The sequence below is a fragment of the Stegostoma tigrinum genome, chromosome 3 (genome assembly GCF_030684315.1).
Source record: "Stegostoma tigrinum isolate sSteTig4 chromosome 3, sSteTig4.hap1, whole genome shotgun sequence".
NCBI classification, from domain to species: Eukaryota; Metazoa; Chordata; class Chondrichthyes; order Orectolobiformes; family Stegostomatidae; genus Stegostoma; species Stegostoma tigrinum.
The window spans coordinates 130,951,148-130,968,272 of record NC_081356.1 but is presented as its reverse complement, the minus strand read 5'-3'; the positions used below and the strand labels follow the sequence as shown (position 1 = coordinate 130,968,272).

At 41.7% G+C, this 17,125-nt stretch overlaps 2 protein-coding genes across 13 annotated transcripts in view; one reads left to right on the top strand and one right to left on the bottom strand.

Moving 5' to 3' along the window:
* The window catches only part of zfyve28 (zinc finger, FYVE domain containing 28), a 202,988-nt gene extending 189,242 nt beyond the window's left edge, over nt 1–13,746 (bottom strand). For all 3 annotated transcript variants that reach the window (XM_048527089.2, XM_048527088.2, XM_048527090.2), the window contains exon 1: nt 13,423–13,746. In XM_048527089.2, coding sequence (XP_048383046.1) covers nt 13,423–13,458 — 36 coding nt within the window. In that variant the 5' untranslated portion in view covers nt 13,459–13,746. The remainder of the gene's footprint in view (nt 1–13,422) is intronic.
* A 155-nt stretch (nt 13,747–13,901) lies between these two features.
* The window catches only part of cfap99 (cilia and flagella associated protein 99), a 152,406-nt gene continuing 149,182 nt past the window's right edge, over nt 13,902–17,125 (top strand). For 5 of the 10 annotated variants that reach the window (XR_009445616.1, XM_059644911.1, XM_059644914.1 and 2 more), the window contains exon 1: nt 13,902–14,408. Coding sequence is in view for 1 of the 10 variants with exons in the window: in XM_059644912.1 (XP_059500895.1) it covers nt 14,605–14,631 (27 nt within the window). In the remaining 9 variants the exon portion in view is untranslated. Of the gene's footprint in view, nt 14,409–14,430; nt 14,632–16,964; nt 17,033–17,125 lie in introns of those variants that run through there. The other 5 variants (XM_059644912.1, XM_059644909.1, XM_059644906.1 and 2 more) reach the window with 2 other exon arrangements.

The window sequence follows — 17,125 nt, the reverse complement described above, 5'->3', positions numbered from 1 at the left end:
TACGTCATCCCAGTCAAATTCATGTTGCCCATTGTCCGTGTGGAGTGAGACAAGTGAGAATTGTTCGTATCTCTTGGTGGCTAGTTGCTGTTTGTGTATTCGTATTCAGTTTTCTTCTGGTTTGTCCTATGTAATGTTTCTCAGACCTTGCATGGTATTTTGTACACAGCACCGGCTTTGCTGGTTTTGGGATCTTGACATTTGTCAGTAGCTGTCATTTGTCAGTTGAGGGCTACCCTGACAGAGGGGTCTGAGTGGTCTTGAGATTATCTCTGAAATGTCCTTGATGTATGGTAAGGTGATTAGAGAGTTTGGTGGTGTGGTGTCTTTCTGTTGTGGTCCGAGAGATAACAGTGAATACCTGAAAAAACTAATCCGACACCTCACTGGAGGCGCACTGACCATGTTACCAAGCAGCGTGACAAAATGGTTACAACCAAACCACCAGCTCAGCAAGCATATCTACAACCTCAAGAAATTTAACATTTAAACTTGCTTTTTCTAATCAATCTTGATTTGGATAGCACAACTCCAGATCTAATTTTAAAGCACCACAGTACAGATCTTCATTGCGTGAACTAGCAAAATAAAGATTCACTTGGTTACAGGCAGGTTAGTTTTTCACTGAAATTAAAGGACAAAGCAGTTTTGCATCACAGCATTATAACCAAGTTTTTAAATTAAGCTTCTGAAAAGTAAACTGAAGCTGGATTCCCACTGATGACCAGTACATTGGTCTTCAAAACCATGATGCCACATTGTTGTGATATCCAAAATTGTGCCCTCAGCATACTAAATTTCCAAACAATCATGCAGGAATTTGCAGGGCCCAACATGTAATACCAAGTTTCTCAAAACATTTTCTTAGCTCAAAACATCCAATTAATACAAAAAGGGATCATTAATTCCTTGTTACAGTGAACTAAATGATTTTAAAATTGAGGTTGTCTTAATCAGTGCTGCTCAGTCAATCATGCAACCAAATTTATAAGATATCCACCTCGAAAACATGAGAAGACCAGCAAGATCAGCCATTACCAAAGTACTGATGGTTACTTTGAGGTTCATTAACTACAGTGATTTCATGATTTGAACCTGAACTTTCAGACTTAAATGCCAATTAGCAACTGTACACAGGGTTGACATCACAGCAAATTCCAGTCTGTTGTGACTCAAGTGTTTCCACAGAACATTTACATACTGCAAAATATCACTTCTTATCTGTACTTCAGTGTTCCCAAATCAAATCTAATTTAAAGAAATTCACATGTCAGGCACAGTTTTGATAGAAGTCCTCAATATCAATTGATCAAACAACAATACAATAGATCCAAGTATGCAATCTTGTAGTATATGCATCAGGCAAACCTATTTTCCAGCTTCTTGTACTTAAGTACAAAAGAATAATTGTTCCAATAAAGTTATTGCAACAAAATTCTAAATTAACAATCGTATAAAACAATAATGTGCAACTCTATCAGGCTACAGCTTTGTTGAATGAATCAAACTTAAAATGATGTAAGTCATGCAATTTCAAGTCCAGTAGATAAAAGACAATGCAGCATAAAGCAGGTTTGCTCTCTACCAAAAAGCCTTGCTGCAGATGTAGAGAATCATTACAGAAAGCTGGCTTAACATGCTACTCAAAGCAAATAACAATTCACTAGAAAAAAAACTTGAACTGGAGCTGAGATAATGGGAACTGCAGATGCTGGAGAATCCAAGATAACAAAGCGTGGGGCTGGAAGAACACAGCAGGCCAAGCAGCATCTCAGGAGCACAAAAAGTGGACGTTTCTGGCCTAGACCCTTCAGAGAGCCTCTCTGATGAAGGGTCTAGGCCCGAAACATCAGCTTTTGTGCTCCTGAGATGCTGCTTGGCCTGCTCTGTTCATCCAGCTTCGCGCTTGGTTATCTTGAACTGGAGCTGACTGGAATGATTAAGCCATCAAATCCTGAGATGGGCCTTCTATAATGATGTACAAAGTGAACAAAATTATGGCTAAGCTCACATGCAGGCATGTCCTGGATAGAGCAAGCAGTATTCTTTAGGTATCTAAAAGCTACTTGATTGCATATAATTTGTCAGATTCTCTGGGAAGCTGGGGAGAAGATTGCCGAGCCTTTGGCTTTGATTTTTATGTCGTCATTGTCTACAGGAATAGTGCCAGAAGACTGGAGGGTAGCAAATGTTGACACCTTGTTCAAGAAGGGGAGTACAGACAACCCTGGAAATTATAGACCAGTGAGCCTTACTTTGGTTGCGGGTAAAGTGTTGGAGAGGATTATAACAGACAGGATTTATAACCATCTAGAAAGGAATAATTTGATTAGGAATAGTCAACACGGTTGTGTGAAGGATAGTAAGTTTTGTGGAGGCACAACCTGTGTTCTTTGAGAAGGTGGCCAAACAGGTGGATGAAGGTAAAGAGGTTGACGTGGTATATATGGATTTCAGTAAAGCGTTCGATAAAGGTTCCCCATGGTAGGCTATTGCAGAAAATATGGAGTCATGGGATTGAGGATGATTTAGCGGTTTGGATCAGAAATTGGCTAGCTGTAAGACGACAGAAGGTGTTGATTGATGGGAAATATTCATCCTGGAGTTCAGTTACTAGTGGTGTACCACAACGGTCTGTTGTGGGGCCACTGCTGTTTGTCATTTTTACAGATGACCTGGATGCTGGCGTAGAAGGACGCGTTAGGAAATATGCAGATGACACTAAAGTCGGTGGAATTGTGGATAGTGCAGAAGGATGTTGCAGGTTATTGAGGGACGTAGGTAAGCTGCAGGGCTGGGCTGAAACGTGGCAAATTGAGTTTAATGTGGAAAAGCGTGAGGTGATGCACTTTGGAAGGAGTGACAGGAATACAGACTGCTGGGCTGATGACAAGATTCTTGGTAGCATGGATGAGCAGAGAGATCTTGCTGTTTGTGTGCATAGATCCCTGAAAGTTGCCACCCAGGTTGATAGGGTTGTTAGGAAGGTGTACGGTGTGTTAGGTTTTACTGGTAGAGGGATTGAGTTTTGGAGCCATGAGGTCACGTTGCAGCTGTACAAAACTCTGGTGCGGCCACACTTGGAGTATTACGTACAGTTTTGGTCACCGCATTATAGAAAGGATGTGGAAGCTTGGAAAGAGTGCAGAGGAAACTTACCAGGACGTTGCCTGGTACAGGAGGTAGGTCTTATGAGGAAAAGCTGAGGCTGTTTATGTTAGAGAGAAGGTGGTTAAGAGGTGACCTAACAGAGACATACAAGATGACCAGAGGATTAAATAGAGTGGACAGTGAGAGCCTTTTTCCCCCTCGGATGGTGATGGCTAGCATGAGGGGACATAGCTTTAAATTGAGGGGTGATAGATATAGGACAGATGTCATAGAGAGGTTCTTTCCTCAGAGTAGTAAGAATGTGGAATGCCCTGCCTGCAACAGTATAGGCTCACCAACTTTAAGGGCATTTAAATGGTCATTGGATAAACCTTATGGATGATCATGGAATAGTATAGGTTAGAGAAGCTTCAGATTGGTTTCACAGGTCGGCGCAACATCAAGGGCCGAAGGGCCTGTACTGCACTGTAATATTCCATGTTCTATATTCCATTCACTAACAGATGTTTTATTTCTGTTATGATACCAATACATTGTATTTGATTGGAATCATAGCTTCTTTGAACAACCCAAATGGTATTATGTAATAATTTGTCAGATCAGATAGCACAGCAAGAAAAGAAATTGGGCTCAATACATTCTGGTGATAGGCAAATAAGCCACTATCATTTTAAATTCAAATGTTTTAAATGTATCGGGATAATAAAAATTGGATAAAGAAAAGATGTATTGTTGAGTTCTCAAAAATTAGGAGAAGGCAACAATTCAAATAGTTTTGATCATCCGACAAAGGAAGCACAGACCTTCAGGCAGTTCTCTCTCAAATAAATGGGTGAAAAAATTACTTTGAACGTCAATCAGAATGATATTCCCATGTCTGCCAAGTAATAACCACAGCAGTAAATAATAAAGGGGGAGAAAACCAGCAAGCATTGTAAAAACCAGGCAGCAAGAGCTTCTTTAAAGGAAAAATAAGATAGACCAAAGTGAACATTTACCTTGGCGAGACAACCAGGACATGGCACAGAATGGATGAATACTTTCAGTCTTATCAACAACGTTCCAAAAATATTAAATAAACAAGGGGCAAAAGCCGGTAGGAAGTAAAGTACAAACTGTAACTAAGAATGCTGCGGTCACAATTATTAACAATGCATATTGTTGTCTTGGATGAAGAAACTGAATGCCAAGTTTGCAGAATACAAAAATAGGTGAGAAAGACATGTAGTGAGGCTGACAAAAAAAAAGTCCACAGAGGAATATGCACAGATTAAGTGAGCTTTTGGAAACTTAGATGTGGGACATAATGAGTTTGTGCATTTTGAAGAAAAAGTGTATAAGGCAGCACAGAAGGTTCTGGGGACTCTCATGTAAGATCACAGAGCTAGCATGACAAGTACACTCTGGACCGCAACAGCTTTCTGTGGCAGTCATTGAACGTTTAAGGAGTAACATTGTTAAAAAGGCTAAAAGTATCAAAGATACGGGGAAAAAACAGGAACAGGGGTTCTGAGTTGGATGATTAGCCACGATCATGTTAAAGTGTAGCACTGGCTTAAGAGGTTGAATGGCTTCCTCCTATTTTTTGCCCTTGCCCATTAAAGCATGCAATGTTAGAATGTTGGCCTTTATTCCAAAGGGAATGCAGTATAAAATTGGCAGTCTTGCCTTACATTGTTACAGCACTAGTCAGACCATACCTCATCTACTTATCTAAGAGAAGATGTGCTGACATCGGAGGCAGTCCAGAGGATGTTCATTAGACTGATTGCAAACATGGAGCAAAGGGTGAGTAGGCTGGGCCTGTGCTCAGTTTAAAAGGATGAGAGGCAAACTTATTCCAAAACAAGATTTTTCAAGTGGGCCAGGAGTCACAGATGGAGTTTAATTCAGATAAATCTAAGGTGCTGCATTTCGGAAAGGCAAATCAGGGCAGGACTTATACACTTAAATGGTAAGGTCCTGGGAGTGTTGCTGAACGAAGAGACCTTGGAGTGCAGGCTCAGTTTCTTGAAAGTGGAGTCGCACAGAGATAGGGTAGTGAAGGCAGCATTTGGTATGTTTTCTTTTATAGGTAACAGCATTGAGTGTTGGAGTTGGTAGGTCATGTTGCAGCTGTACAGGGCATTCTGTGTTCAATTCTGGTCCCCCTGCTATTGGAGCGATGTTGTGAAACTACAAAGATTCAGCAAAGATTTAAAAGGATGTTGCCAGGGTTGGAGGGTTTGAGCTATAGGAGAGGCTGAATAGGTTGGGGCTACTTTCCCTAGAGAATCAAAGGCTGAAGGGTGACGTTACAGAAGTCTATAAAATCATGAGGGGCACAAACAGGATGAAGACAAAGTCTTTACCCCAGTGGAGCCAAGTACAAAACTAAAGGGCACAGATTTAAGGTGAAAGGGGAAAAGATTTGAGAGAGATCTAAGGGGTAACTTTTTCACGCAGAAGGTGGTGCACATATGCAATGAGTTGCCAGCGGAACTGGTCAGGGCTGGTGTAATTACAACATTTAAAAGGCATCTGGACGGGTACACGAATATGAAGACTTTTGAGGGGGTATGGGCCAAATCCAAATGCTGGCAAATGGGACTAGATTTATTTTGGATATCTGGTCTGCACGGACAAGTTGGACCAAAGGGTCTGTATCAATGCTATACAGCTCTATGACACTAAGTACTTGACAGATGTGAAGTAGATTCTTGTTATGGCAGATTCTAAAAACAGTGGGCATAATCTCAGAGTAAACAGCCACACATTTAAGAAAGAAACAGAAACAAAAATTGTTTGAGGAGTAGCGAATCTTCATTTTCATTTTAAATCTATCAAAACTAGGTTGTTCATTTTATTCGAGGCAGAGATACATATTCTGAATCACTAAGGCAATCAAGGGATTTGGAGAAAAACCAGATAGCGAAGTTGAGGATCAGCCAGGAGAGGCTTCTTCATCCATGTCTTACGGTCTTGCCAAATAAGTTAACACTCAGGAGAGCAATCTGTAAACACCTGATTTATCATTCCTACAAAATGTATCCTAAAAATAAATTCTGACAAATTCATTTGCAGCATTAAGTAATTAAGGGAGAAAGGAACAATTTTCCACAACAGAAGGAAGTCAGGAAGCCTATCCCTTATAGTCAAAATTTCTCACTTAGAAGAAAGCTGAAACACAATAGAATTTGAGGCTACTTGTACACAAAAGTCAAGCGTTTACGATTCTCAAAGGGCTTGACAGGGTAACTGAGAGGATGTTTCCCCTCATGGGACAGTCCAGGAACAGAGGGCATACTCTTAGAATAACGTGGCACCGACTTGCTGTTGAGTTGCAGAGTAATTCTTCTTCCAGCATTCCACCCCCCGCAGTGTGTGTGTGTGAGGGGGGGGGGGGGGGGGGTGGGGAGAAAGAAAGGTGGGTGGGAGCAAGGTGGACAAAGTGTCTTTCCAACTGTTTGTCACAGAGGTGTAGGCAGGCAGAGTCTTTGTTTATATTTAGTGCTCAGATAGATTCTTTAATCGGTAGGGGAGATCCAGAAATATGGGGAAAACAACAGGAAAGTAGTCCTGAGAAATCTTGGATTAGCCACAATCCTCCTGCATAGTAGAGCAGACTTGAAGGACCAAACGGTCTACTCCCGTTCTGATTTCTTATAGTCTTATCCACTAGTGTTGCTATTTTTCTGGTACCTTGGCTCAGACAGACAATGTGCATGCACCAGAAGTGTTTGTAACAGAATACAGAATGGTTCAAACGCATGCCAGTCAACCACTGTATACAGTGCTGGTGCAGAAGCAAAGTCCAGATTACTACTACCCATCAGGAAACAGCAAGGGTCCCAACTCTGACGTATGGGGAACTTGGATCGCAAAATAAAACAATTCTCCAGGCCAAAAAGGGAGAAAAAAAACAAAAAAAAGTGGATTTATCACAACCCAGCCAATTTTGCATCCACATTTTTATAAATCAAATTCAGGTGATGTACCACTACCAGAATTGATTGCCTATTCCTAACTGCCTTGGAAAAAGCGGTGACAAGCAGCCTTTTTGAATCCATTCAGTGTAGACAAACTTACAATGCTGTTGGGGAGAGAGGGATTATGGGATTTTGAGCTGACAACAGGTCAATGATCAGTGAAATATTTCTTAAGTCAGAAGGTCAATGATTTGGAGAACTTGCCCTCTGTTCCTAGACTGTCCCATGAGGGGAAGTATCCTCTCATTTATCCTGTCAAGCCCCTTGAGAATTCTAAATGCTTGGCTTTTGTGAACAAGTAGCCTCAAATTCTATTGTGTTTCAGCTTTCTAAGTGAGAAATTTTGACTAAAAAAGGGATAGGCTTACTGACTTTCTGTTGTGGAAAATTGTTCCTTTTCCCTTAATTATTTTCCCCATGTATCCGCTATCCTTGACCTTCCAGGAAGAACGGTCACGGGCTTGGAAGATGCTAAGGAGCCTTGGTGAATTTCCACACAGTGCACAATGCTGCTTTCAGAAGGGAATTTGGTGTCAATCAAGCAGCTGTCCTGGATGCTGTCAGGTGAATTTAGTTGAAGTTGGCTTCACCCAGGCAAGTACAAAGTAGTAGCGAGTTTTGAGAAGATTTGTAGCTCAGGTTGAGGTTCTGGATGTGAGTTTGCTCGCTGAGCTGGAAGGTTCGTTTTCAGACGTTTCGTCATCATTCTAGGTAACATCATCAGTGAGCCTCCGACGAAGCGCTGGTGTTATGCCCCGCTTTCTATTTATCTGGTTAGGTTTCCTTGGGTTGGGCATGTCATTTCCTGTTCTTTTTCTCAGGGGATGGTAGATTGGCTCCAAGTGAAGGTGTTTGTTTATGGAATTCCGGTTGGAATGCCATGCTTCTAGGAATTCTCGTGCATGTCTCTGCTTGGCTTGTCCTAGGATAGATGTGTTGTCCCAATCAAAGTGGTGTCCTTCCTTATCTGTATGTAAGGATACGAGTGATAGTGGGTCATGTCGTTTGGTGGCTAGTTGATGTTCATGTATCCTGGTGGCTAGCTTCCTGCCAGTTTGTCACAGTTCTTGCAAGATATTTTGTAGATGACGTTTGTTTTATTTGTCGTCTGTATAGGGTCTTTTAAGTTCATTAGCTGCTGTTTTAGTGTGTTGGTGGGTTTGTGGGCTACCCTGATGCCAAGGGGTCCGAGTAGTCTGGCAGTCATTTCGGAAATGTCTTTGATGTAGGGGAGAGTGGTTATGGTTTCTGAGCCCGTTTAGTCTATTTGTTCAAGTGTGGAGCAGACTTGATGGGGTGAATGGCGTAATTTTGCTCATATCATATGTTTTTTCAGGTCTTGCTGCATTTAACATGAACTGTATCTGCGGAGCCATAACTTGTATTTTGTAGATGGCAATCGTTTTATTTGTTGTCTGTTTCCGAAATGACTGCCAGACTACTCGGACCTCTTGGCATCAGGGTAGCCCACAAACCCACCAACACACTAAAACAGCAGCTAATGAACTTAAAAGACCCTATACAGACAACAAGCAAAACGAACGTCATCTACAAAATATCTTGCAAGAACTGTGACAAACACTACATTGGACAAACTGGCAGGAAGCTAGCCACCAGGATACATGAACATCAACTAGCCACAAAACGACATGACCCACTATCACTCGTATCCTTATATACAGATGAGGAAGGACACCACTTTGATTGGGACAACACATCCATCCGAGGACAAGCCAAACAGAGACACGCACGAGAATTCCTAGAAACATGGCCTTCCAACCATAACTCCATCAATAAACACACTGGCTCCAAATCAACCTACCATCCCCTGAGAAAAAGAACAGGAAATGACATCACCAACCCAAGGAAACCTAACCAGATAAATAGAAAGCGGGACATAACACCAGCACTTCGTCAGAAGCTCACTGATGTTACCTAGTATAGTGATGAAACATCTGAAAACGAACCTTCCAGCTCAGCGAGCAAACTCACATCTAGAACGTCAACCTGAGCTACAAATCTTCTCAAAACTCGCTAGTGGATGAAATGCTTGCCGGTGATACCCACGTTCCAAGGTCAGTCCCTCAAAAAAAATGAACACTCTCCCTTGAACCGCTGTAACCCATGTAAAGCTCGTACACCTGTTTTTTTTGGGGGGGGGCAGGGCAGGGGGAGAAGAAGTGTTTGCAGGAGTTTGACACTGACAGTTAAAGAACAGGGATATACTTGCATGTCAGTGTGGGGCTTGGAGAAACTGCAGGTGATGGTGCTCTCATACATTCAGTGCCCTTGTCCTGGGTGGTACAGAATACAGAGTTAGGAAGTACCATCAAATGGAGGTTTAGTGAGTTGCATGTGGGAGACTGCAGTGGAGAGAGAGTCAATGTCTAAAATGACAGCCAAGATGTCAATCTAATGATCAGTTTTGTCCTCAACTCCACAGAAGTTTTATTATTAATGGAGCTACGATCCCAGGCAAGTGCAGAGTATTCCTTCACATTGTGACATGTACCTTATACATAATGACAGGCTTTGTGCACTCAGGTAGTACATGACTTGACATAACTTCTAACCTTCAATCTCCCCTTGCAACCAATTAATGGCTGCTTGAATTCAATTCCTGACTAATGGTAGCTCCAAAAAAATGTTGATTGTGGGAGATTCCGGGATGATAATACCACTAAATAAGAGGAGATTTTAAGATTCTCTCACTGAGGAAGTCATTGCCTGACTTGGGAGATACTGATGTTGCTTTCCATTTTTCAGCCTGAGTTTCAACTTTGGCCTGCTGTATAGACAGTCAGAGTCATAACTTCATACAGAATGGAAACAGACCCTTCGGTCCAGCCAGTCCACAATCCCAAACTAAACCAGTCCCACCTGCACATACTTGACAGATACCCCTCCAAACATTTCTTATTCAAGTGTTTATCTAAACGTCTACTAAACATGGCAATTGCATCCACAACTTCGTCTGAAAGTTCATTCCACATACCACTCAGTGTAAAAAATGTTGTTTCCAAGTCTTGCTTATGAAACAGCCGAAAGTGGTTCAGCGAGGACACTACGAAGCATTCTTAGAATGATGGCCTGGGTCTGAGATGGCCCTCTTGTGGTCCTTGTGTAGTGTCCCTAATCCTAGATCAAGAGACCTGGGTTCAAGTCCCAACTGCTCTAGAAGATTCTAATTACATCTCTGAACAGGTTAATTAGGAAAAACAGGTTAAATGATATAGCTTGTGGTGCTGCAGCTCTCTTTCTTTGATCTAGGTATGACTATGAAATAGGAATGGGGGAATTTCTAACAACTTTGGCTTTCTATCAGATATCACAGCACTTCTACTGATGCATCACACAGGTCTCAACATAGCACTGCTGACAACACTAAAACCGCCATCCCTAACTAGCCTACTCACCTACTTCAGAAGGCAGTTAAGAGTCAACCGCACAGGTGTCAGACTAGTCATAGTGTAAAACATGTTAAGGATGACAGGTTTCCTTCATTAATGGTTCAGTAAATAATTGGATATTGTAAAATTGCAACAAACTCATGGCCACCTTTACTGCTCTTTACTTATTTTCAAATTCAATTCAAATTCTCAAACAGGGTCTTCAGTCCGCAAATTCTGGATTATCAGTGGAGGGCCAGTCACTCAGTGGAGAAATTATAAATTTGCAATTTTAAACTCTTTAAAATGCCAAGATATGCCTCAAATAAAAGCAAAATACTGCAGATGCTGGCAGTCTGAAACAAACAGAATATCAGAAACTCAGCAGGTCTGGCAACATCTGAAGAGAAAAATAGTTAACACTGCAAGTCCAGCATGACTCTTCTGCAGAACTCTTAAAAAGATTGAGGGCTAAACAAATATTAGCAAGGAAACTCGAAGAACTACTTGGAAGTTCCTTGCCTATAACGAAACTCTTGGCACAATGTGCGAACCCACTGGAGAACTGTACAGAGGACAAGCTCATTTTAGTTGGAACCTTATGAATAAAGGGGAACATGGACATTAACTTTGATATTTTCTAATCAACTTGTCCAGAAATGTCATGACAACTCTGGTGCAGGCAAGGCTTGAACCTGGGCCTCCTGGCACTCTATGATGGGTCACAATTCTTTTGAGAACACCCTACAGGAATTACAGAAAAGGAACCTGAGAAAGGAAGGTCAATGATCTCAAAGCCAAGAACTGATTTCACCTCCTGGACACACCTGCTAAATGTGCAGTCAAAGATGCAGCTCTAGGATTGGGCTCATCAGCCACGCAAGGACTCACAAGCAGTGACAGAACTTAGACAATCTTACCTGTTAGCAAGCAATTGCCAGTGATGATCCAGACTATGTTGAATACCTTGATCAACTATACCCATGGCCTTCTAAATTACAGATAAATTTGGGTTGTGTCGTTGCTCCTTATGACTTAACGTAAGACCATGGCACCACGAGTAGTAGAGAAGGCTAGGTAAGAGTAAACTACTAAAAAAGCAAATCAAAATTTGCACAACAGCTGCACAAGTAGTAAATAATTTTCTTTTCAGGACAAGATTATAACTAGTGATAAACCCCCAACATCTGTCAAAGAAAAACTTCATGTGTTTATTTGCCTAACTCATTGAACATTTCATTACGCACTAGCTGCTAAATAAAGCAGCGCATGAAAACTACGAAAGGAAAATAAAAAAATTTTAAATCACTTGGAAAACAAGTTCCTTATATCTTGCACTGCAAAATACTTCAAATATAACAATTTCATTTTGGGGAACTAAATCAACTCAAAAACATTACAAAAAGGGACATGTTGATTCTCATTACTGTAAATTCAAATAATTTCACTGCTAATCTCAAATCATTTTTGGTAAATGAAAATACAGGTTTTAAAAATAATTTACCATGAACTAGTTTACGAAACAATGTGTGTTTATTTGGAAAAATAAAATCAGGTAAGTGATAAAAAGACTAAAATATTTCAATTTCTAAAACCTGTAAAAAAAACTGTGCAGTGTTAACCCTCAGTCAGCATTGACACGTGCTTGTCAAAACACGCAGAGTTTACATCAGTGTAAATAAACACTTCAACTTTAAAAAGAGAGAGCTTTCCCACATCTACCAAATGACGAGTGACCGGTCGGAACAAAGACGTGGTTTACAGCATAAGTAGTAGTCAAAAATAAACATGACTTTGGTAGTATGATACCAAACACTTAACTAAGCAAAGGAAACTAGCTTTCAACGTTTTTGAAACCACTGGCAATCCTACATTAGTTAATATGTGCATATCCGCCTTTGAAGACAGATTTTAAAAAACACATCAACTAGGTTTGTATTGAGCAAGAAGTTGATTTCCCTACCGTTGCTGTTTCAACGTACTTCCACAATCAGAACCTCCAAACACTGAATTGACGAGTAGACTGCAATTCGATAATGCAGTCATTCACACAGGCAGCGACTGCCAACTGAAAATTTCACTCAACTAGTAGCAAAACCCGCAAAGACATCCACATATTTTGAACGTGGTTATCAAAAGCAGAAAACAACAAAACTCTCATTTATGTTACTTGTTTCAAGTCGAAAGAACTCAAAATGTCTCAAAGTTCAAGAGCAGTTACTGCGATTACATAGCAATTCCAGGAATCATCGGGCAACCCAGAAAAAGCGGTACAATTCAACCCCTTCTTATCGATACATAATATTGTACGTACACACTTGAAATAAAACAGAAAACCTAAAGGCCACTTGCGAACCTAAATGTAAAAGTCCTAACCAATAGCTTCATGCTGTGGTAACGATTTGTCGAAGGAAAGCAGCGAAACGGTGTAACCGAAAACATTATGGAAGTTAACCTCCCTGAAGAAATTTCCAAGCACCTCGCCAGAAAACAATATTACATTTAAAAGTTGAAGTAACATTTCAACCCTAATAATGCAGAAGCGTTGGTCTGGGCTTCCTTCGCAATAGTGTTTTTGAAACATCACATTAATTCAAAAGCCCGACTGCTCATTCAACAGCGGGGGGAGAAAGAGATTCAGGGTCAACAAACAGAATTTCACCAATACGCCTTCTTGCTGCTAGTACGGACGTCAATGAGGGAGACAGAACGATAGCATTTAATGCCTCATATCCTGGTGCTGTTACATTCGTTGTGTGCTTTAACATGAAAACTCGGTGTTTGAACGTGCCTCCAGCAGTAGAAGCTTGAAGGCGCTAAATGAAGAAACGCACCACTTACTAAGCATTAAGAAGAAAAAAAAAGTGGATTTTTAAATCGCGGCAACATTTTAGACTCGCTGGTGATTGACAAGAGATACAGAAGAGAAAGGCATCACTCAGCCTGGAGCTCACCTTGGGCTTGTACAGCCACTTTCGGAATCTGTGCATGTTGCCAGCTGCAGTCGCCGGGTGGTCCCAGTCCACGCGCGCGCTCCCTGGTGTGTGCGTGCGCGGGGTGGGGGGAGCCCCGTTTATCAACAACCAACCCCCCACCCCCAAAAGCGCCCGGCCTCCTCAGAGGACAGGACTGCTTCCGCTCGAGGACGGCGGCCGTTATCTGCTGTCGCCAACCGTCACGCTGACATTCGAGTCACGACTTCTGCTGTCTCCTTCCTCTCGGGGACGGCAGCCGGAGTAGGAGGCAGCAGCGCCACGAACCACAACATCAGCTCAACGCTAACATGACAACACCATCCCAGAGTACAATGCCCGAACCGGATGTGACGCTCAGACAACTGAGCGTCCCACCTTCCCCGAATGATTGACACCTCTCTCCACCAAACAGCAGACGGATCCGACGTAAAACTGTGTGGCCGACCCGTAAATCAAAGCGAGTCAAAGCTGTGCTGGAAAATTTTCTTCCCTAAACGAGACAACGGAAAGCAGTTAATTATGTTTTTTTCCTTTAATATTTACTCCATTCGTGTACATTGGACCAATAACCGCCCCCCCTGGTTTCGTCGGGAGCTTGTCAGGCTTACTTGGTCGGATTTCCCAGCGGACCGACGCCGTTGCCTAGAGACCCCCAAACAGCCACACAGGGCATGGCGTCATCCACCGCGCAATGGCCGACGGACACTGTAGTCATTTCACACGCGGCCCCTGTCCACGGAGGAAGGTACGCGCGGCTGATGTACTACAACCCCCATAGTGCCTTGTGAGGAGCAAGGGAGAACATTCTTCGTAAATGGAACAAAAAAAACCTGTTTGGACTGTTGAAGTAAGCGCAGTGTTTTTATCTTCTGATTGAATCGGATTCGATCAGTCGTTACTATCAGGCCCATTCCCCTTCGGAGTTAACGATGAATAGCCATTTCAAAACGTGATTTATTTGACCGGTGAGTATTGACAATTCAGGGTCAAACTAAACGTTTGAGTTCAGCGAGGAGGTGAGTGCTTGGGTTACTGAGTTCACCTTCAGGTTCAAGAAGTTTATCTCTTGTGCGACAACGAGGTGTAGAGCTGGATGAACACAACAGGCCAAGCAGCATCAGAGGAGCAGGAAAACTCTGAGATAACAAGGTGTAGAGCTGGATGAACACAGCAGCATCAAAGGAACAGGTAAGCTATAAAATTAAATAAAAACCCAAAGAACTGTGGATGCTGTAAATCAGGAACAAAAATAAAGTTGCTGGAAAAGCTCAGCAGGTCTGGCAGCATCTGTGGAGGAGAAAACAGAGTTAACGTTTCGGGTCCGGTAACCCTTCCTCAGAACTCTACACCTTGTTATCAGCTTTCCTGTTCCTCTGATACTGCTTGGCCTGCTGTGTTCATCCAGCTCTATACCTTGTTATCTCAACATCACTTTTGTTGTTGGTTTTGAGTTTTTGGCTAAATGTTCGGGACTTGTCATTAGGGATATTGGAAGTTTTGACTGAACTCTTTCATGAGGTTTGGGTAACTGTCCAGAGATAGCAAGAACTGCAGATACTGGAGTCAGAGATATCACAGTACAGAGCTGAAGGAACACAGCAGGCGAGGCAGCATCAGAGGAGCAGGAAAGTTGGCATTTCAGGTCGGGATCCTTCTTCAGAAAATCATGAAACTTCAACTTATTGTCCATCTCTGATTTCCTTGGACAAGAGGGTGGCGAGCTGAACACAAAGTGCTGGTGGAATTCTGCATGCCTAGCAGTATCTGTGGAGAGAGAAACAACTCTTGTGGTACAGGTATATCCACAATAGTCTGGGCTAAGGAGCCTGAGGTTCCAGCCAAGGTTGAGAATTAATAAAAGGGCTATGGATCACAATGACAACTAGTACTTTCATCACGCCTCTTAATGTAATAAAACATCTCAGAGCAAACGTATGTTGATGCCAGGTGAGTCATTTCACCTGGAAGTTTTTAGTGATTTGTGGAATAGGACTATTAACTGTTCAGGTTAGAGTTAGGGTTACGATCATGGGAATATAAGGGCAAAAATAGGACATTCTGCCTATTAAGCCTGCTCCACCATTCAGCATGATAATGCTTGATTTTCCACAGTATCCCCATATCCCTTTCCATCATTGATATTTCAAAATCTGCTGGTCTTTAGACATGCAACCATAGAAATTAATACAGAACGAGGACTTTCAACCCTTTGATCACATTCCACCATTCAATATGAGTCATAAATTTTTTACAGCACAGAAAGAGGCTCTTCAACCTGCAGTGTCTGCCCCAGTTACTCGGCCTTCATCTATTTGAACGATCTGATCATGGATTCATGGGTGTTATGTTCTTATTTCAAATTCTGTATTTCTAGTTGCTCCCAATCATCTTTTATTCCTTTGCATAACAAAATCTATCCATCTCCTCCTCAAACATATTCAAAGACTCTCATCTCCACCATCTCGAATTTCCCCTTACTTTGAAATTAAAGTCCTTGGTTCTAGACACCCCAGCCTGGGGAAACATCCTACCTGCATCCATCCTGTTATCGCTTTAAGTATTTTGTAGCTTTCAATGACCTCAGATTCTCTGAAACTCTAGAGAATACAGGACCCATTTCCCAAATTACTCTTCATACAGTTTTGTAATAAAGCCATAAGATATGGGAGCAGAAATAGGCCATTTATCCCATTATGTCTGCTTGGACATTCAGTGTGATAATGGCCGATCTGACAATCCTCAACTCCACTTGACTGCTTTTTCCCCATGACTCTTGATTCCCTTACTGATTAAATATCTGTGGACCAAAGCCATCCAGGACATTGTTGCGCTTGTTCAGTGGTAATAATATCCTCTCTCAGGTAAGGGAACCAAAACTGCACGAAGTACTTCAGGTGCAGTCTAAGCAAGAGTCTGAAGCAAGACTTGGCTTCCGCAGTACTCAAATCTTCTTGCAAAAAAAAGCTGACATCATCAATGTACCCAACACCTGTACCTCTTAGAAGACTCTGGGGTGTAGAATATTGGGTCCCACATAACTGTGTTGCGCTTAGGGTGCTGAAGTTTGGCTATGGGTAAAGATTGGATTTGGGATAGAACTTAACCTTTAGATTAGGATTAGAATGTCTGCATTCAGAGTTGATGGTTACTGTGAATGGTTAGAAACTTATTGCCAGTCCATTGTCAGGAAGAGAAAGGGTAATTCATATTCTCCATTTAAATACCTCACTAATTTATAAACTGGAAATCAAACATTGGCCATTTTGACCAATCCATAAGAAGTACTTGAATGCGAGTTTAATTTGTATATCTGGAAGACCAAATATTTCTGTAATGATGAAACTAAAAGTTGCTGCAAAATATGTTGTCAGTCCAATCTCAGTTGAAGTTTTGGGCTTGCTGCAGTATTTTCAAGTATTCTTAACATATCTGAATGAAATTCTATGCTTGATGGTATTTATACAAACAAATGTACAAAGTGCAGCTCAGTTCAAATATGTAATCTCCTTGAATGTCCCCAGGTTTATAATTAAACAACATTTGCCATTCTGCATCCTCAAGTTCAGACAGGATAAAAGATCGATCAAAGGTAATGTATATAACCAGAATTTCAATTAAAATATGCAATTGGCAAACCTTTGTACAGTACCCAACTTAACCACTACATGTTAATTTGAAACAG